This window comes from Aquila chrysaetos, chromosome 1 (genome assembly GCF_900496995.4).
Source record: "Aquila chrysaetos chrysaetos chromosome 1, bAquChr1.4, whole genome shotgun sequence".
NCBI classification, from domain to species: Eukaryota; Metazoa; Chordata; class Aves; order Accipitriformes; family Accipitridae; genus Aquila; species Aquila chrysaetos.
The window spans coordinates 36720382-36741152 of NC_044004.1; the positions used below are offsets into that span (position 1 = coordinate 36720382).

The 20771-nt window shown below is 37.6% G+C and overlaps 2 protein-coding genes across 19 annotated transcripts in view; one reads left to right on the forward strand and one right to left on the reverse strand.

Moving 5' to 3' along the window:
* On the forward strand, nt 1-13487 carry CENPU (centromere protein U). Of its 6 annotated transcripts, XM_030005032.2 has the most exons (12): nt 1-150; nt 598-669; nt 2252-2369; nt 3845-3962; nt 4815-4905; nt 6018-6090; nt 7159-7276; nt 8266-8344; nt 9326-9373; nt 10742-10803; nt 12076-12232; nt 12964-13487. In XM_030005032.2, exons 2-12 carry the CDS (start codon nt 619-621, stop codon nt 13099-13101), a joined length of 1053 nt encoding a protein of 350 aa, XP_029860892.1. In that variant the 5' UTR covers nt 1-150; nt 598-618; the 3' UTR covers nt 13102-13487. The 6 variants fall into 6 exon arrangements, with proteins under 6 accessions (XP_029860892.1, XP_029861195.1, XP_029861138.1 ...); XM_030005335.2 differs by lacking the exon at nt 1-150 and having other exon boundaries at nt 190-669; nt 6045-6090; XM_030005278.2 differs by lacking the exon at nt 1-150 and having other exon boundaries at nt 190-669; nt 3845-3950; nt 6021-6090.
* Nucleotides 13433-20771, reverse strand: part of PRIMPOL (primase and DNA directed polymerase) — a 21683-nt gene continuing 14344 nt past the window's right edge. For 11 of the 13 annotated variants that reach the window (XM_030003880.2, XM_030003969.1, XM_041120966.1 and 8 more), the window contains 8 exons: nt 20452-20739; nt 18626-18788; nt 17230-17327; nt 16732-16818; nt 16544-16652; nt 15282-15364; nt 15152-15198; nt 13433-14138 (listed from right to left, as the gene is read on the reverse strand). In XM_030003880.2, the coding sequence (XP_029859740.1) occupies nt 13833-14138; nt 15152-15198; nt 15282-15364; nt 16544-16652; nt 16732-16818; nt 17230-17327; nt 18626-18788; nt 20452-20739 (1181 nt within the window). In that variant the 3' untranslated portion in view covers nt 13433-13832. The remainder of the gene's footprint in view (nt 14139-15151; nt 15199-15281; nt 15365-16543; nt 16653-16731; nt 16819-17229; nt 17328-18625; nt 18789-20451; nt 20740-20771) is intronic. The other 2 variants (XM_030004724.2, XM_041120999.1) reach the window with 2 other exon arrangements.

The following is a 20771-nucleotide window of genomic DNA, read 5'->3' on the forward strand; positions in this document are numbered from 1 at the left end:
GTCGGCGCGGGCCTGTGGCGGCGGGCGCGGGGCCTCGGCCGCCCTGCCGGTTCCCCTTCCGGCGCTGCGCCGGCTCGTCGCGCCTCCCCTTCCCGCCCGCCGGGCGGCCGGTTTGAATCGCGGCGGGAAGGCGGTGCGGCTGCCGGCCGGGTGGGTCCCCTCAGGGGCTCGGGCCGAGGAGAGCCGGTGTCCGCCGGGACCCGGCGCCGGGCCGGGGCAGGGCAGCGAGAGCGGCGGGGGCCGCCGGCCGCCTTCTCTCCTCCCGGAGGCGGCGGGCCCCGCCGGGCCGCCCTTGGGCTCCTGGGGCCTCCTGCAGGGGAGAAACGGCGGCAACGAAGCAAAAGAAACGGTGTAAATGGCGTCGTGCTCGGCCTAGCTTTATCTTTTTAATACGTGTGTCGTGTCGCTAATTTCCGCGTGCTGCGCCAGGCGTTGGGCTGGTGTCATGCAGTGAGTTTTACTGCTTCTACCGTGAGTTAACGCGTCACACACCGAACTAACGGAGATTTCCTGCTCGCTCCCGGGTGTTGACACAGAGAGAGTAGATTTGCGTCGGGGACGGTTTGTCAGTAACTTAATCCTCAGTTGTGTGTTTAGCAGCACGTACTGAACAGTGGAATGTCCTCAAAGAAGAAAATGAAGAGAAACCATTCCGGAAATAAATTAAAGGTGAGTTACAGAATTATAACGTTTTGTTGCTTGACGGTGCTTTTGTGGTATTAGCTCTGGAGGTGGATGCGCAGGTGTTAATGGGGGGGCTTTGCTGGGAACTGTGCTGTGCAGTCCCTGCTGGTGCAGGTTTGGGGTGTGCAAGTTTTTCTTTTTTTTTTTTTTTCTTTTTTTCTTTCTTTTTTTTACAAGTGTCGTGGTTTAACCCCAGCCAGCAACTAACCACCACGCAGCTGCTCACTCGCTTCCCCCCTAGCCAGTGGGATGGGGGAGAAAATTGGGAAAAGAAGTAAAACTTGCGGGTTGAGAGAAGAACAGTTTAATAGAACAGAAAAGAAGAAACTAATAATGATAATACTAATAAAACGATAATAGTAGTAATAAAAGGATTGGAATATACAAGTGATGCACAAAGCAATTGCTCACCACTCGCTGACCAACACCCAGTTAGTCCCTGAGCGGTGATCCCTCCGCCCCCACTCCCCCCAGTTTATATACCAGATGTGACGTCCCGTGGTATGGAATACCCTGTTGGCCAGTTTGGGTCAGCTGCCCTGGCTGTGTCCCCTCCCAACTTCTTGTGCCCCTCCAGCTTTCTCGCTGGCTGGGCATGAGAAGCTGAAATATCCTTGACTTTAGTCTAAACACTACTTAGCAACAACTGAAAACATCAGTGTTATCAACATTCTTCTCATACCTAACTCAAAAACATAGCACTATACCAGCTACTAGGACGACAATTAACTATCCCAGCTGAAACCAGGACAATGAGTAACTACATCATCAGGCAAGATGGGCTATTGACTTTCAAACAGGCAAAAGTTTGAAAATAGTTTTGTAAAATTAAAGAGAATAGCTTGAAGGGGAAATAGTTGATGTGTCTATATTTGGTACCATAACAAAACTTGAGGCACTGCTAAGTGCTGGTAAAATTAAAAGCTCAGGAAGTCGGTGTCTTCTCGTTATAATTCCCTCTCCATGCACGCACACAAATTAGTGAGGAAATTCACTCCCACACTTATGGTGTGAATGACACATTTACAGATATTTCACAAACTAGTGCCATTCTCCTCTATCCTTCTGCTTTACAGAAGTATTTGTGTAATATTTGATTTATAAATTCCTCTTTTTATAAGAAGTTACACTACAGCTTTTCAGTTTTTTAAAATGAAAATAATTACATTGGACAAGGATGGAAATATATGTAATATAGAGATGAAAGAAGAAATATTTTAATGCCTGAAAAGAAAAAGGCCACAGATCGTAGAAACCAGATATTAGACTGTTGTAAGATTTCTAAGCTTATACACTTAACTTTATGAAATAAGACAAAGCTCACACTACAGTACAGTATCAAATAGCAGAATATATCAGGTTTATGCTATCACTTCTCTTAGGAGAAAATACCCATAGCATAAAGAAAAAACACATGCTTCAAATACTTTGTATCATAGCTCAGTAGTCAATATGATCCTGGTTAAATGTATTTCTGGTCAAACGTTCTTGAAAGTCATTGCCATATTTGATCTGTTTTACACTCAAAGAGCTGGATGAACTAGCTATCAATTTCATACCCATCCAGGAACACACAGCCAAGTCCCATTCTCATGGCAAATTACTTCCACTTGAGGAACCAGATGTCTCAAGGATATTGAAGGTATCGGAAGCAAGTCAACTTGAGGAGCTTGACGATTCATTTGGTTAGTATTAACTGGAATGTCATTTAATGTATGATTTTCATGAACCAATCATATGGGCAAAATAGTCCAATGCTTACCTAGGAAAAGGTATTGTTTCTTTGCCAGAGAAAGTTAGGAGCAGGAGAGACAGGTTTTTTTGAGAGCGGTGTTATTTTCTGTCATTTAGGAAGTAACGAGAATAATGTTGTAATATGTGCAAGTAGAAGTTAATGGAAAAATACTGGCTATTCAACTTTTATAGTCTGAATGGTAGAATTTCACACAATATAACATTGCAGTTGTGTAAGAATTTACATTTTAAAATGGAAGTTCAATATCATAAGTTATTCTCTATTAAGTCACAAATTATAAAGTGAAATTTTTGCTATTGTAAGAGTATTCATGGCAGCAAACTTAGACATTCACAGGGATGTTGTTCTGCCAATTTCAAATGTTACTTTAAAAAAGTACCATCACAAAAACATACTATTTTTGGTGAGGCATTAAAGCCACTTTCATGCTCCGTATGGGACTTGTGTAATGAGGTCTCTCAGTATACTGGAAGAGAATCAATTTAGACTGAATAGGTGCCCCTGTGTGAAGTCCTCTGTTATTAAATATATGTAGCTCTTATATGTCAATGCTAGTAAGAAAAATATTTGAAAAACTGTGTAATTAGAAGTTGTAGAGAAAATGCTAAGGGCTGTTTCTCACCTATAATAGTTACTAATCTAAGAAAATTATGGAAATATACATGTAACTACTAGAAAAAGCATTGAAAATGAGCTATAAAGAACAATATAACAAAGGGGTTGTCATACGGGAAAGGCTGGCAAATTAAAAGCTCTTCTTTTCCTCAGCTCTGTGGTATGTATTAAAACTGTAAAAAGGACGCCCACTAACACTAATGTAAGCTAACACTAAATTTTTCTGGCAGTGTGCTTGAAAAAAGAAATCTATACTATGGAAGGCATACTAAAACTGTAAAGTTCTCAGAGTTCTATTTAGTTTGGTAGCTACCTTAAAGAATTCTACATTTACAAACATTCTGTAGCAGTTGTAACTGCCTTCTTATAGCATCCAATAAAGCAGCTAAAAATCCGTATTAAAAAAAAAAAAAAAGATAAAATTTAGAAAGTAGTTGTTAAATGTATAGAAGATTGATGTATGCCATAGCAAAGACAGACTTTACGTAAACTGTACAAAATGTTTTGCTTGCTATATGCCATACGTACATGCTGAGCTTTCCTGCACCTTTGGTTTTGGTTTGTAAAGAAATAGCAGGTGGATGAGCATAGAAACTATGAAGCTTTTCACTACATATATATTTTTCCTAATCCTCAAATAATACTTTTAACAAGACTTTCTTTGTATTAATGAGCAAACCACAAATGCTCTAACTAAATGTTTAATGGCAGGCACTGCTAGCATGTCCATGCTCTTTGCCTGAACAGATGGGAACAATTTTCATACATCTTATTTTCTGTTCTTTTTAGATCACCCTTTGCACAGTACTGCTGTGGATGCTTATGGAGAGGAACGTTCACAAGACGAGTCACTTCGTCATGTTTCAGCACTGCAACGGAAAAATACAGAAGGAAGGTCTGGAAAAAAGTAATTGCCAGCATTTAATTTAATCTTTAGATTTTTAGATTAAATGGGAAAAATGTTCTGTTTGTCAGGTTTCCCTAGTCGCTTATTAAACAGATACTTTAACTTAAAATTTCCTAGATGAGAAACCAAAAGAGTAAGGTTGAGGAATGTAGAAAAGAAATGGGAGAATAAATAGAGTCTGCCTTCTGTAAGCAGTACGTGGATTTAAGTACTTACTGTATTTTTTTTATATTAAAGGATTTTAAAATACCTCTGTGAGGTTTTAATTAGTTCTCTAAATGCTGGTGTCTAAAGTTAAAAGGTGGAAAAATTGAAAAATAGGTAGAAGCCAGTTAGATTATATGTAACAAAGAAAATTATTTTTTAAATCTTTTAATGCAAATTTTAGTATGCTTCTCATTTGTTAAATTTGGTTTAAATCTGAAATAGTTCTTAGTTGAATAAAATAGTAAGACAATAATAGGGCTTGTATGAGAGTATGTATTTTTTTTGTTTTTTTTATTTCCAACCCTGCCCCCCACCAAGAAAGCCTTCTCCATTCCTGCTAAAATATCCTCAATAATAATTTTGTCTCTGTTTCGAAGTTTCTGCTCAATACAGCATGGCTATCCCGGTGGTCAGTTAGTAATAGATTTCTAAACTGTCGTGAGGCTTGCTGTTGAGGGATAAAGGTTCTGTTCCCTTTATATACCATTTGCAACTTTTTATGTAGTCTATTTAGGAAACAAAAACTAAATGACATAGCAGTACAAAATGTTCCCCAAAACACAAGATTTTGTTTTGTATATGGTTGAAGATCATTCTTTCTCAGTGTGTAGTGGGTTTACGTGTGGATATTTTTTCTTTTCCTAGTAAAAAACCACGTCGCTCAAAAATGTTTGATGGTGATGTTCAGAAATCCAACACAGCTGATCCTGAAGATGAACCCCTTAAGGAAAATGTGGTACAGAAAAAGTTGCATGAGTATTATCAGTCAATTTAATTTTAACTTACTTCATGCCATGTCTGCATTAGAGGAGAGGGAGAGGAAGACCTTTCATTTGTTTTTGAGTATGGCCTTAGTACTTAATTGTATCCGGGGTAATTAATCCTTAGAGTATTCCTGTGAGATGGCCAAGTGAAATGGTTAAAGCTGTAGTCATCATGTCAACGGGGAATACAACAGCCAGGTGTTCCTGGATCCTATGGCCCATTCTCTTGCTCATTTGGGAATATGTTCTTTTCTTTTTTCAGTTATCTTCCTCATATCTTTGGAATATATGTTCTTAAAGAGCGGCACACTAAATGGAATATAAATCCTTTGTACTTGTTCAGTACTGAAGTGAAACATATGAGAGAATTGAGTTTTTATTGCTGAAGTTAATTTTGAATATATATTAGAATTGAACAAAAACCACTTGGTTTTGAATGAGTGTTTTTCCACACTGAGACCACAATTAGTGTAAAATGCTTTTGGCCCACGTAGCTTCCAGGCATACAGAGGAAGTTAACTATCTGCAGACTTGAGAAAGCAGGCCTATGATAAAAGAAGCTATGCAGTAGTTTGCATAAAAGTTTTTTACGTATTGAAATTTATTGGAATTGTTGAAAATGGTGTAAAATTCAGTACAGAGTGTTACGTCTTTCATCAGTAAACTGCATGTATGCAGCAGTCTTGTAAAAGTGCTGTTGGTGTCACAAACTAGTCAAAGTAGAGAAAGAATTGGGACAGAACGTGGGTGAAAAGGAAGGTGAGCGGGTGCTGCTGATCAGAGAAGTGTTAATACTGGGCAATGACTATGCTGAACTGAGGGTCTGTATGCCCCTTAAAATAGTTCTACTCCTGCTGCATGGCCAGTGGCTGACATGTCTGTTGGTCAGTGCTGTCAGGCAGCTGCTGTCCCTCAGCAGCGTGATCGCTGTGCTGTGATTCTGGTGAAGTAGGCCTAAGTAAATGATACTGACATTTCAGTCAGGAAATGCTTTCCTGCATTCTGTCTAATTGCCACCTCTCAGAATTTTAAATGAGTAAACCTAGGGATTTTTTTGGAAGTTAATCTGCTTTTTATATCACAGAAGGCTCTGAATACTGCTCGATTCCAGGTGAAAAATAAGCGGCCTTCAGAGGAGAACGCATCAGATCCTTCTGGTAAAGTAGACTTCTCAAAATTCCCATATAGCTTTTCCTCATTCAAGATGAGTGCTTTTCCATAACTCGGTGGTTTTCGTTTCTGGTATGTAGCAACATACCGCTTCTAGAAATGGAAGGTTTTCGTTTCAGTTTTGGTATAGACGCTTGTTAGCAATGGTTAAATTGAGGGGCTGGTGTGCCACAGAGCTCTGATCCCCGTGGTTTCCATCCCTGGACTTGCCTATTACTCCCCTGGAGGGGTAAAGCATAAGTGTGCATTATCCCTTGCACGCAGCCTGGTTCCCTTTGGAGGGAAGCCTGGATCCATGGGTACGGAGCTGTGAGACACTTCAGTACAGCCCTTGGTCTGGAAGCCTGGAGCATCAGCTGTGGGGCCAAACTTGGAGTGCCCCTGACTTATGGCATAGGCACAGCTGTTAGTATAAAGACCTTTGAGATAGGGAGCTTCAAGACAGTAGCGTTTTTTGGTAGAGAGAAACTGTTTCTTGGGTGTCATCTTGCTTCCTTTGAACGGTACCCCGTCACATTCAAGTACTAGATTTACATTTGGGAGCGTGTGAAGAAACATGGGTTAACTTTTTGTGGAATTAGTTAATAATACTGTTACGAAGTTTAAAGAAACGTATTTGTATATAGTTTTCTTTTGAAGCATATATGGTATTAATACAAAATGTATACAAATATAACAACTCATGATTCTTTTGAGTAATGCAGGTTGCCCAAACTCAGGCTAATAGTTTTTACAGCACAAACAGCTACATCTACAGTAGACTGTGTAGTTTATCAGTTAGTGCACTAACGTGCTCCTGGACTTGCTTGAAATGATGAAGAATAAGAAGTTGTATATGATTGATCATCCAAATTCTAAAGTGTTCCCAGATAAATGTATCATAGTTGCTCAGCCAAAGACAGATAAAAGAATTCATATATCCCTCTTTTCAAGTTTCATATTAAAGTGTTCATAACTTTTAGATGGTTATTTTAACGGTGGGCACAATAACTTCTCTATTATTTTAGAACTTTTACCTGAATTCTGCAATGTTTATCTTTATTCTGGTGTTTCAGTGGATAGCCCATGTTCTGTACAGGTTTGGTGTCCCAAAGAGCTGAAGAGATCTCCTAGAGATATTACAGAACTGGATGTTGTTCTGGCTGAATTTGAGAAGATAGCAGCAAATTACAGGTAAATATTCTGCTTTCCTATGGCCGAATAATAGAAGTTTTAAAAACAAATTACCTGTGTTTTTGCTAATGGGCTGCCCTTTAGGGAATGCAGTATTGCATGGTTACATTCTGATGTTATTTTAATGATTATTAGGTTTCTGTGATACAAATATTTCTTTCATATGTGATCTTGAGGTGGTCTCCAGGGATTTGGTATTTTTCCAAACATAAGAACAACACATCTCAGCTGACGTTTTTCAACGTAGCAATTAAGCTATTACTAGTATGTGAAAGATCTGCAGTTGTCTGTGCTACTAGCTGCTTAACATTGGGGTTTATTCATTACTGAAAGGAATGTTTTTGGATGAGATTTCTCCTTTACTAAATGACCTGGTTTCAGCTGGGATAGAGTTAACTGTCTTCCTAGTAGCTGGTACGGTGCTATGTTTTGAGTTCAGTGTGCGAAGAATGTTGATAACACACTGATGTTTTCAGTTGTTGCTAAGTAGTGTTTAGACTAAAGTCAAGGATTTTTCAGCTTCTCATGCCCAGCCAGCGAGAAAGCTGGAGGGGCACAAGAAGTTGGGAGGGGACACAGCCAGGGCACCTCACCCAAACTGGCCAACGGGGTATTCCATACCATGGGACGTCCCATCTAGTATAGGAACTGGGAAGTGGAGGCGGGGAATCGCCGCTCAGGGACTAGCTGGGTGTCAGTCGGCGGGTGGTGAGCGATTGCACTGCGCATCATTTGTACATTCCAATCCTTTTATTATTGCTGTTGTCATTTTATTAGTGTTATCATTATCATTATTAGTTTCTTCTTTTCTGTTCTATTAAACCGTTCTTCTCTCAACCCACAAGTTTTACTTCTTTTCCTGATTTTCTCCCCCATCCCACTTGGTGGGGGGGAGTGAGTGAGCGGCTGTGTGGTGCTTAGTTGCTGGCTGGGGTTAAGCCACGACACTAAACCAAATGAGTTGTGTTTTGTCCCTCTGACATCTTCAGGCAAAGCATAGAATCGAACATTTGCAGAAAAGCTATCAATGGCTTCTGTTCTGCTTTCAAGGACCAAATCACCGATCTTGTAAGTACACCATAAATAAAATCAATTTTGTGGTAGTGATTATAGAGCTGCATATTACATTGCAGTCAAAATGCCTATGGTTTTATATTGTCCTTTACACATTTATTTTATGATACTTCAAATTTTCTAATCTCTTGTCAGGATAAAAATATCTTGTCAGGATAAAAGCTGCCTCTGTGGTGGCTTTCATGGGAATTGCCTTTAGACATAACACTGCTGTCATACAAGTACGTTGCAAAATTGTCAGCTCTTGAGAATAGGGAAGCATCTAATAATCCTGAAGTGTTTGTCATATCTAAAGCATTATGTGGTAAAACTGGAGAGCTGCATAATTTGAATGAGCAAACAGTTATGTCAAACTGTTTTAAAAGCTCATGGACTAGAGTTTTAAAAGGTGGATGGTTTAATCTTTGTACTGTGTCTCAGTGACTCTTGTGTAGAGGCTTGACTAAGGCCTCTAACATAGTTCAGGGAAAATCATCCTTTTTTAATTAACAGTTTGAACCTAACTGTAAAAAGCTTATTAGCTTGGAAGACTAAGATTTCTTCTCACTAATTACAATGAGTGAAATAAACTCAGAACTTTGTAGGAGTTGTGATAAGTACAATGGATAAGTACTAAAACTATAGTTCTAATTGATTCATTAGAATGAGCAAGTTTTAAAATGACTAGATCTATACATTTTATATAAAGTTACAGAAAAATTAAGCTAGGTAGTATTACCCTAATTGGTACAAGGAGTATTACTTGCCCTAACTGGTGCAAGATGACTAATTTTGTGCAACAGTCTTCCTCTGGTATGAGGAAAGAATTGATATGCAACTGATACACTTGTAATCTTCCTTTGAACCAGTGTTGTTTGGGTTTTTTTAAATAGCTTTTTATCTTATTCCAAAGTAATTCTTGCAACCACGTTTTTAGGAGGATAGAGATGAAATCAAGATCCATAGTCAATCTGTAATTCTTCTTTTCCTCTGTAGATAGTGGAAGTCCAGGAATTAAAGAATATGAAGAAAAAAAATGCTAAGGTAAATACATATATATCACTAGATTGTACAGCATACAGAGGTGGGCATTGAAATTTCAAGAAGTTGACTAGAAGAAATAAAATAATTCACAAAAAAGTGTACTGTGTTACAGAATCAACTGCACAAATAGAGGGTAGGGAACTACCAGAGGTTTTCTGGAAAACATCTGAGTAAATATGATGGATCGCAAACTCCATACGTATATTGCTAAACTGGTATAAAAAAAAAAGGAATGCACATTAGGATGTGTAGGTATCTATGCATGTGAATTACTCCTTTTCTTTTTTTTTTTTTTTTTTAAATGAGCACTGGTGAAGCCTCTGGAGAGCCAATTAAGTATTGAGAGCTAACCTTCAAGAAGCATAGATGACATAGAATCTAGGAGAGCAGCAAAGATGGTGACCTGTGAGGATAGAATTGCATTGCTTAGTTTAAAGGACAAGTCTGAGGGAGCTGCATTCCCTAACTATATGCAAAACTTTTGTTCAGAGGAAGGCAGTTCCTCTGTTCATTCAGAGTGAGTAGTAATTGACTGAAAATGCAACAGGGGAATATCGACAGGAGGAGGAACTAGTGTAAGAGCAGAAAAACACTGCAGTGGTTTCATCAGGAGAGAGGTGAATGCCCTGCAGTACAGATATTTAAGAGCAGGTTAGGCACTGTCTGCCAGAGGCTTTCTGCCCAGATTAACATCTTCCGCAAACTTTTTTTGATGACAAAATAGCTTTTAACAAGTAAAGTCAACAGAAAGCTTATTCTGGGAGGTAGCAATTAATGTGCTAAAGTCTTGTTAATTTGAGGTGATATGGTAAGTTACTCTGCATGTAAAATGAAAATTTTAATACACATCTAGCATTCACAGCCACCCAGAGTTATCCTTATTTTGCCTCTTACACATTTGTTTAAAATCAGATTTGTAGTTGCTAAATTTAAATTTATTATGAGTTTGGTATTTTTTTAATTGGATGTTGTATTAAAGAAAGCTTAATTATGCTTAGTTCCTTAGTTATGGCAACCATACTGAACATACGTTCATATTAGTCTGCATTTTTAAAACAAACAAAAACCTGCTAGAGTTGGTCATGTTTGAGTTCAGAATGTCATAAACTCCTTTTGTATGCTTGTAAATCCAGTGTTCCTTAAGAGAAATTTTGGATGGAGATGAGAGTTTGACATTTTAAAGAGCTTTAAAGTGTTCAAAATACAAATTTAAAATATGGCAGTTTATAAAGGTCTGGTGCCTTGGAATCTTCCACACCCAGAATCAGAAGCATAAAACCTCAAACTAAAAAAGCCAATGAAATTTGAGTTGTTTGCCTTTGAAGTTACAGCAACCATTTCAAAGACTTTCCTCACTATTTGTTTCAGGTAATAACAGACATCAAAAAGAAAAGGCAGCAACTGTTGCAACTCAGAGAAGAGCTAACTGGGTATGTTTCTAATGATGCACAATAATAGCCTGAAGAATGTAAGGAGTCTGGTATTTTGTAACTCAGAAGTGAAAATAACTTTTTTTGTTCTTTCATTTTATTTTGATGAAACTCTACTTCTGTTCTGTATTGCTTTCTGTTTTTACAAAAGCTCAGGATAACCTTTCCTTTCCATGTTTCAGTTGCCTATGTAGACATTCTTGCAAGTTCTCTTAGCTAACTAGTTACTGGGGTGGTATTTCAGACCATATGTTCATAAGAAAAACACTAATGTTACAATTGGAATTGCAAAGGCAATGAATCGTAAATTTACAGAGGTAATAAAGAGGCCTTTTTTGGTTTTGAGGTGGGAGAATGTATTTTACCTCTGCAATTTGGCAGGGATGCCTCTGAATACATGGTTTGCTTCCATCTCATGTGGCCACAGTTCCCCTTCCCTAACTTGGCATTAATCTTAAGTATCATTTAGCTACACAACACAGAAATTATGTTCTTTGGAAGAACCATTAAACTTCCCCAAATCCAGTTGGTTACTAGTGACAGGCTTTATACTGAAGCTGCATATAACATACACGCTGTAAGTTAACACTGTAGGGAACCATGGGCTTGGATCCACAAAGGCAGATTAGAAGCCCTTTCTCTGTGGCCATGAGTCTTGTTTTCTTTGCAGTACTACGGACGAACTTCACTCAAAGAACTAATCAAAGGCATCCCTCAATACGGGTTTGAACCCCCTCACAGATTGAAAGCTGTCTTCACATTTTTTATTTGTTGTGTTTTAGTCCTTTGATCATCTTAAGAAAGCTTTTTTGCTGCAACACTGTTAAATGAAAATGGCTGTTGGTGTTCAGTTTCTGGAGTGCTATTTTAATGGATTGAGCCCTCCAGTTTACTTAGGCAGAAGCGTTGTAGATCCTGAGTATGCTCAGCATAAGCACGGAACACCTCACCCTGCAAGCAGGTGTGTGCAGAAGCAGAATGCCAAGTACTTAAACTTCCCTTGAAAAACTTAGGTACTTAAGAGAGAGTGGCCATATTGTCAGACTCAAAAGAGAGATGTGGAAAAAAGTTTGGGGTTTTTTTTGTGGATTTGGACCCATGCTCCTGTTTAAATAATAAGCTAGTTGTTCTAATTAAACAGTATGTTATACTAATCTATGTTTTGTATTTCTGACCAACCTTTCCCTTAAGTCTTCTTCAGAGGAAATATGTTCATAGTTACTTATGAAATAAATATGCAGCTATAGTCATCAAAGCCTTGATCTTTTTCAGAGCTGAACCACAACTGATACAACTACAAAAAGAATATGCTGCAATACAGGAAAGGAAATCTTCCTTGAGGCAAGCAACTGAATTACTTACTGATTTAAAGCAGCTACAGCAAGACTGTTTGGATTATAGAGAAGAAAACCCCAAAGAAACATTGGTAGTAAGTATATATTTTGCATGTGTTTCTGAACTGTTCTGGATCAGCCCCCTTGCCCTTCTTTCTTTCCTGAACTGATGGGCATTTCTGTTAATGTTTAACTTATATTAAATAGCAGTATTTTGTTAATTGTCTTTGTGGGAGCAACTTGAGAATCATTGCTGTAACTGTACTGTAGTATCTCACTCATTTTTTTGGTTTCATGCTAGAAAATAAAGTATTTCAGAGAGGATTCTGCTACCTTGCTGTCTATGTCCAGGAATTCAAATGACATAGAAGCCTAACAGTTGTCCTCAGGTCTAACATTTTTTATAGAAATTGAAGAAAGTTTAACAGTGAGAAACAAGTAATCAATTTCTTTTGTTGTTATTGTTCAAAGGTAGGGGAAGCTCTGGTACTTACATGTCTGTTCTTTAAGGTATTTAATGCTAAGAACAGTGCTTGTATTTCATGACCACAGTAACTTCTCATGTAGTCGTAGAACTCCTTCTCCTTTCACCACGGGTCATGACCTGGTGTGGTATTTTCTGTTGACAATGCTCCATGCCTGCCATGTGTAAGGGAAATCCTACCATTTCAGAAGACTCTCTAATGTTGGCTGTTCTTCGCTTTTAAAAATCACGTTGCACCATTTCAGATAGAGCAAAAATAAATACAGATATGTAAGTAAGTAAGTAAGTGATTTTTCCAAGAGTTAAAAATGTTGCCTTGTAATTTTATTTCTTTTACAACAGTATGGAACTTCTAGCCTCCCTGCTCTTCTGGTGGAGTCACGGAGAATTCTAGGAGCAGAAAGACACTTCCAGAATATTAATAAGAAACTGGAAGAGGCTCTGGCTGTACAAAGAGGGAAGTTATCAGAGAAACATTAAGTGTTTTTAACAGACTTTTTGACATTTGTTAGGAACAATTATTAGAATGGTCAGTGCTTAAAGCTTGTTTTATCATTGTTGCTCTATTTTGCTTCAATGTTTAAAAGTTGTCAGTGACTTAATCAGAGATTGTATCTTTCTATTGTCAAATAGTCTGTGTGAGAACTTATTCAGAATGTCAGTGAAATTAATGAAATAGCAATTCCAGTTAAAGTAGTAAAACTTCTGTGCTCTTGTTAACGGTGTTGGGTTTTAATCTTAGGCTGTTAAAGTAATAAGCAATAAGCAATATATACTTTTAAAAGAGAATACATAGACTTTGGTTGAACTATTGATAGACAAATCTTTTTATTACATTTGTATTTGAAATAAATAATTTCCTCCCATTGCTGGAAGTCATCTATTTTACTTGGCTTATCGGTAAAACTTGGACGCACAACTAACAAAATAGAAACCACACAGCAGAGGGCGTTAAAAGCACTAAACTTGAAGCAGCATTCATGATGAGTTTTCAGTCCAGCACTCTTCAGCCCTTGTGTAATCTGCCATGATCTCCTCATGCTTGTTGAAGATCAGCCAGTTGTGAGAATACCTGTTTGTTAGCCATTACTCAGTTCTTTGTCTTACAGCTCTGGAAGAGTGCTTTTGAACTACATTGTAGTATCTTTCACAGAAGGCACGTGAGATGCAAGCTTCAGTGCTAGCACTCTGTTTGCTAGCCAAGGCTGTGGTTAGCTGCCGCCTTTATTGCAAGTGTCCTGTTTCCTTAAAGCTTCTGAAAGAACTTCATCAGGAATTTCTTCCATGGCATAATTCAGACTATCATTTGCAGCTTCAGCTAGTTCCACATCTTCGGTAGCTTCTAGGAAACAGGCATCATCGCTTGCATTGCTCCACTCATTGTCTGACAACAGGAAGTCTTGAGACAAGCTTTTTTCTAGAGATATTGAGCTTTTTGACAAGCCTAATGTACTAGAAGGTGGTTTTACTTTTTCTTCTGTGTTCCCCTTTTCATGCATTAGTGTATACTCTTCTTCCTTTTAGAAACAAGAATACTACTTATTCCATATGAAAATGGTCTTCATACCTTTAACTGTTCTGATCTGAAAGTTTGAAACTCGTACAGTAACATAAAATGGATACTACAGAAAGCTGGCCAACAAGACAGATTTTCTAGCACGTTAACTTATAGCCACATTAACCTGTGGAACCTATTTGAATAGGAATAGAAATTTGCTGGTTTTCTAGCAAACTACAACTAGTCTGTTGTATACAGCTTCTTAAAATAATACAAGGTTAAAACTAATTTCAGTGTCTGTTTAAAGATAGTCAGGATCTGAAAACACACTTAAATTACACTTCCTATGAAACAACACTAATAGCTATTGATGATCTGCTTAAGTAGAGCCTAATGTGCCATTCTGCAGTATGAAATTTAAAAGTGTAAAGTGAAATTTAGAAGTTGCAAAGATGCCAACTCTTTTTGCCTTCTTGGTGGAAAAACTTACGTTCAGGGCTCAGGATCTAGGTGCAGTATCAGGTCAATTTAAATATTCTACCCATGTGGGTAAACATAACTGCTTTAATATGCTAAAATGGAGTTAAGTGAACTTCAAATTTGAGAGTCACTGACTTAAATTTGACTCTGACTCAGGTGTTCCAAGAGCACTTCTGTTTTACCTGGCTCAGCATGAAGTCAAACATGCACAGCAGAGCTTTACTTGGGCAGATTTTTGGTCTTGTGGTTTATGCATTGGGAACTGCTGTTCAGACCAAGATAGAAGAAAGTCCTTAGTCCCAGGTGAAGTTATGCTATTCCAGTAACTTAGCTTTATTTGTGCTGACACTTTTTGTGCTAGATCTGCTGCTGGAGAACTTAAAAATGAATATATGGAGCTATGGCACCAGCACAGCTGCTCTGTGGAGCTATTCTATACCAGTGTAGCTACTCTATAGAGCTCAACAGACTGTGTTAGTGGGGGTTTTCAATGACTTCGAGAGACAGCTTTACTCACAGGAACTTCAGCATATCGATAGGACAAAACCATACCTCTTTGAAAAGAAACGAGAGACGTATCCTAGGTGGTAATGGAAAACCTAAATCAAATATATGGCATTAATTAAAGTTGACATTCCAAAAAGTATTAAGTATCATTACTTTGAAATCACAGAATACATACTTTGTGATTTGAAGTTTTCTTCTCTGCAGACTGGATCATGACACTTCTGATACCAGACTTCCTTCTTTAGATCTACCAGAATCCTAAGAACAAAATAATCTAGTTTTTAATAACAGTACATAAATGAAGTGAATGCATAGAGTAGGAAACTCTGAGACTAAATGAACAGGTTTTGTTTGTCTCCATCTATGGATATTGCTTTCATACTCTGACATACTTATTTCATGCTTGTTTTGTACAGTCTGTTATTTTTTTCAGTAAACTTCAGGCTGCTTAAGTTAAAAATATATTTCTTCTAAGACTAACATTCAAAAGTGAAATTTAGTCAACTTCATTACATTAAGCTTGGAAAAAAAAGTCATTAAAGTAAGATTAGTACATGGGGCCTAACTGTAAGGTAAGATTTTGTTGCTGCCACCGTTACAGATAATTTCATTATAAAAGCCAGATGAAATCACTATTTCCTGTCAAGTGATGAGATAGCCCAGCTCTTTCAGCTGTGCTTTAGAAACACCAAGCTTCAAGCAACTTGCTTGAGAAACACCAAGTTCATCCAGCATAGTGGCTGTGGGGCTTTTTTTTTTTTTATACCCTTGTTTCTCAAAAACAAACACATTCCTTATCTTTCATTTATTTTAAATGTTATATAGAATTACTTTTAAGTTGAAATATTTCTACTAATAATATACTGCAATGCTAATGTAATCTGAAAAACCTGACTTTTCAATACTTACTTTGCTAAAACTATAAGAATTCCAAGTCCTTGTAGAGTCACTAGCAAAGCTCACCTTGACTGAAGTGGTGGCAGGAGTTACCTTTGTCATTTTAATAACATAAGAATGTAATTTAAGAATGCACTGCGAATGAATTTAAAAGTGGTCTGTTTTCTTTATCTTATTTCTGATTGTTCAGCTTCCTAGCTAAGAAGCATCAAAGCACAGTACTACTTAATAGCTTTAACATACTCTGACTTGTATGTTAGCATCTTTAGGCACATATTTTGAATAGCTTGAAGATTACTTCATAGAAATACTAGAAATATAATTTCAGTTATCAGAAAGTAAATTTGGGGGGGGGGGGGGGGGGGAGTTTGTTTGTTTGTTTTTTTTTTTAAAAGTGTATCCCCACAGAGCAAGAGAGCAGAAATTGTAACAGGTGCTGATTCTATCCATAAATTTTTCAGCATTTTTATAGAATAACAGTTGAGCAGGAAAATAAAGCAAGCTGTTTTAAAGTGAATAGTGAATAGTTAAAGAGCATACATTATGTTGTTACTTTTGTGAGCTCTTCCAATATTTTCACACCAGCGGTAACCAGAAATATCATATACAAGTATTTCTTCGAGAGAGAAATAATTCCATCGCCGTATCCCTGGGGGGGGGGAAATTAATTAATTCTTTAAAACTACTGCTGCAGAAGACTCATCTGTAAAAAGTAAAGTTGTCTTTACCTCCTTGGACCCCATCTTTATTAACCAAAGAACGAACAAAATAATCTATTTCTGGATATGGTGAATCCTGATAACCTTCAATGGATTCTGTTAAAACAAAGGCCACATATACATCCTGTTACTGGTTTTGCCATTGTAATATGTAATTGTAACACTATATAGACCATAGACAGAAAAATGTACATGAATCACACCAAATCCTTAAATAAAACCAGGGATAAATCCACTGTTAATTTCCTGTAGATGTTTAAAGTGCTACCCCCACCCCCCAAGGTACTAAGGGAACTTGGACAAAGCATGACAGCTGTGGGATCAGGAGGGGAGGATAAATGGCATTCAAGTGCCACACAGCATCCTTCAGCACAGCTGTACTCTGCCTCCTGCAGAAAACTCACTGAAGAAAAGCCCTCCTAGAGGTTATCAGGTGTGTAAGTCACAGTACATCTAATCTGAGTACTTTTTTTTTATTTTTTCCTCTATAGAAGAGGCTTGAGGTACCTCTGCTGCTTCTGGTAGTTATACGGTTTAAAAAACCAGACATTTTTCTCTCCTCCTCTGAAAAGCCAGATGACAGAACTTTTGTGTCGTGACCCGCTCTGAAGAAAAGAGACAATACAAAGGAAAACATGTGATTCCTACTGCATAACATAGTATGGTGTAACATTTCATAGTATGGCATAGCATAACATAGTCCTGGGCCACCAGCTCTAGGCAGCCCTGCTGGAGCAAGGAGGTTGGACCAGAAGACCTCCAGAGGTCCCTGCTGGCCTCAACCAGTCTGTGATTCTGTATGCTACCTTTCGCTACCCCTGCAGCACTTTTCATTTTGACAGCTTCCTCTGCCTTGCACCAGCAGAGGGCAGGGTTTCCTCCTCCAGAAGTAGCAAAATTTAGTTCCTGGCAAAAATCCCAGGACCCAGCCATTTAAAGACTGCTGGTCCACACTCTTACAGCAGTATTTGCTCTAGATGTATATTTATGCATATATACCCTTTGAAAGGTTTCAAATTTTTTTTTTCTCCTCTCTATAATGAGCTACTTTTCCTTGCCGTATTACTAGCTGGAAGCCAGATGATCACAGAAGACTAAATTCAACACAGCAGAATTTCTCATCCATATTTATGACAGACTCAGCCTGATACCTGTGATCTGAATACACTACACGATTTATGCTACAGGGCCACTGGCATCAGTTCAGGATAATGAACATTTCAGGATATAAAAATTTAAGTCACAACAAATACAAGTTTTTAATAAAAATATTATACATAGTATCATACAGATGGATGTACCACTTTAACCTTCTTTCTGCTGCAGTAATGATTAGGATCATCTTAAGATACAGTCAGTGCAGGGTAAGATATATCAGAGGTTTAGACTAGATACAGAAAACTTGATTATTTTATGTACCAGTATCCAGCCTAAGGAGGTATCTGTACCAAATGGAATCTGGTATGCAAATAAACATGTACAAAAATCATTTTTATTTTTTTATCATACTTTGGAAAATAATATTTAGACTCTTCATATTTAATTGACTGGAAATCTGTAGTTTTTCCTTTCAGAACTATACAGAATCCGACCAAACTTAATAACGGTTACATTTCAGCATTTTGACTGTGTATAGAGAAATGAGGCACAACTCAGAAGCCATACCACATCTTCTGTGTTCTTTAAACATTTGAAGGTAGTTTAAAAAAAAAAAAAAAAAAAAAAAGTCCCAAGAAATTTTTCTTCAAAAACAAGGAATTCTACTGGAAACTCCTAAATTACACTGTAACAGTGTTCATGGAATAACTGCCTGTTGATAGTAGTGATTTGTAACTGCTTCAGGAGACAAATCACTAAAATACGTATTTAAACATTTTAAATTTCACCAGAATGAAACAATTACCTAATGTTGCAGATCAAAGAGGAAAGAAAATATGCTTCTTCCAAGGAAATGTTCTCTTCACAGTTAGGGACAAACTTATTATCCTCTGCTATCTTCAGAATCACATTTTTTCCTGCTTTTGATGATTTATACATCCGGAAATTTCTATTCTTTGTATAAACTCCTACAGGAAAATAAGTATTTCTTAACATAACAATGCTGGCTAGGATTTAAGATACTTAGTACTTGTAAAGTAAACAATTTTCCTTAGACCCAGCTAAGGATCTAAGGAATGGACAAAAACTATTACTGACTTTGGCTCACATCCCATAGAAGATATGCAACAAAGCAAGATCATGCACACATGTACATTTTTATGTTATAGAAGAATTAAGACAAACACTCAACACCTCTACATAGGCATTTTAATCCTTTCAGTATAAGGAATTGGTGCTTTCACATTGACTTTGTGAAATACAACTGAGCATAAAAAGCTGCACAATTATTTTAACCAGAAAGGACTTCATCAAACTTTGTTTTCTGTGGTCCAGATACCACTTGTCTGAAGCATGTGTCAGGAAAATTTATTTCTAATCTCAAAAACAAACAACAAAAAAATGAACAGGTATCTTAAACATTGCCTAATCTGTCGTAAGAATTTATCGAGGAGGTGGGTGCTTTATTTGTGGGTTGCATTTAATTTTCATGAAGATAAAAGAACTTAAAGAATTCATACAAGAATGTCACATAGCTTTCTATCACTGCAGCCTTGTCATGTAGTGCAGTATTCCAGCTATTTTGATTTTAGCTTTCCAGTTTTGAGGTAAAGTGTGTAACATAAATATTGAAGATGGTTAATTTTGGGGGACTAACATCAAATTCTTAAAAGGTGATGCAGTAAACAATTTGTTTTGTTTTAATTTCTGTTCATGAATATGCTTGAAGGAATTTTGAACAGTAGGCGCAAAGTAATCCTTCTGAATCAGTAACGGAGAAGCCTACTATAGGGCCAAATTTGGGATTACATTTCAACAAATCAGACATACTGAAGAGGCCAGCAATAAAAGTGATCCTGAATTCCATGAGAAGAATTTGAAGCAATGGGGATTCTTCAGAGAAGTCCGAGAAAAAAACAAGATAAACTCCTCAAGTACATAACACACTGCTGTACAAAAGCATGCTAAGCTATTTTCATTTCACTGAGACAGGGCAAAAAGCAGAGAAACCAGATATGGGGATGGAGAAGGGTGGAACTTTCAAACTTTAGTTTGACTATGGGTGTTGTGCTCCTGGAGATTTTTAACATTTTAATACCATGAATAGGCTAAGCCCAGCTGGGCCGTGAAGTGCCCAACCCCAAATTTCTATTATTCTGTCATTAAAACCTAACAACCGCCATTCCAAACAGAAAGAAGGCTCAGTTCATACATGTAGAACAATACAGAAGGCCATGCCTGTAAGACTTGTTCCATAATTAAACAGCTTCCGATTCCACTGAAATGACAAAAATGCAATATATGCTATCCTCTTTTAATCCAAATAGGAGCACTAAGTCCTTAGGAACAAAATTAATTAGAGAGTCTTGTGTGGCAAGAGTTTCTTCAAACTTCAGAACAGAATAATTAAATGTAGTAATACAAGAAGTTCCATAGACCAGGAATCTAAGGCTACCTGAAGTACAGCATTTATGATCAGTTTCAGCACATACTGTATTTGGCTTGAATTCTGACTGCGGGGACAAGAACAACACTGCTGTTCTTATTGTCTGTAATCAAAGATTAAGGAACATCTCATTTCTTAACCTTTGTTGCATCCTAAAGAGGTTTAAAAGCACTACTTATATTTACCTAGATCCACAAAAAGTTGCTTGTTGCCTTCTTTATCATTGACTATCAGAAAGGAAAATTCTGAATTTTCTTCCTGGTGTGATGTTTCCATATCCTTTGTTTTGCAAGCAATGGCTGGCCAGCCTTTGGAAGCATGTTCGACAGCTGTGAGGTTTGTAAGAGAACCACCTAATCCAACTCCTTCTGCAGAACACTGGAAAACATGTCCTACTCCTTCTGGAATCACAGCAGCAGCTTTACTCTCCACTAACCTTATGGCAGGCTGCAAAATGGTTCTCACAAAGTTACCTTAAAAACAAGCAAACCAAAAAAACCCAAAA

Excerpts from the sequence above, each read along its gene's own strand:
- CENPU (XM_030005032.2), top strand. The coding sequence starts at position 619 with ATGTCCTCAAAGAAGAAAATGAAGAGAAACCATTCCGGAAATAAATTA. Across the intron at positions 670-2,251 it reads ATTCCGGAAATAAATTAAAG|GAACACACAGCCAAGTCCCA; the intron begins GTGAGTTACAGA and ends ATACCCATCCAG. Across the intron at positions 9,374-10,741 it reads TGAAGAAAAAAAATGCTAAG|GTAATAACAGACATCAAAAA; the intron begins GTAAATACATAT and ends TATTTGTTTCAG.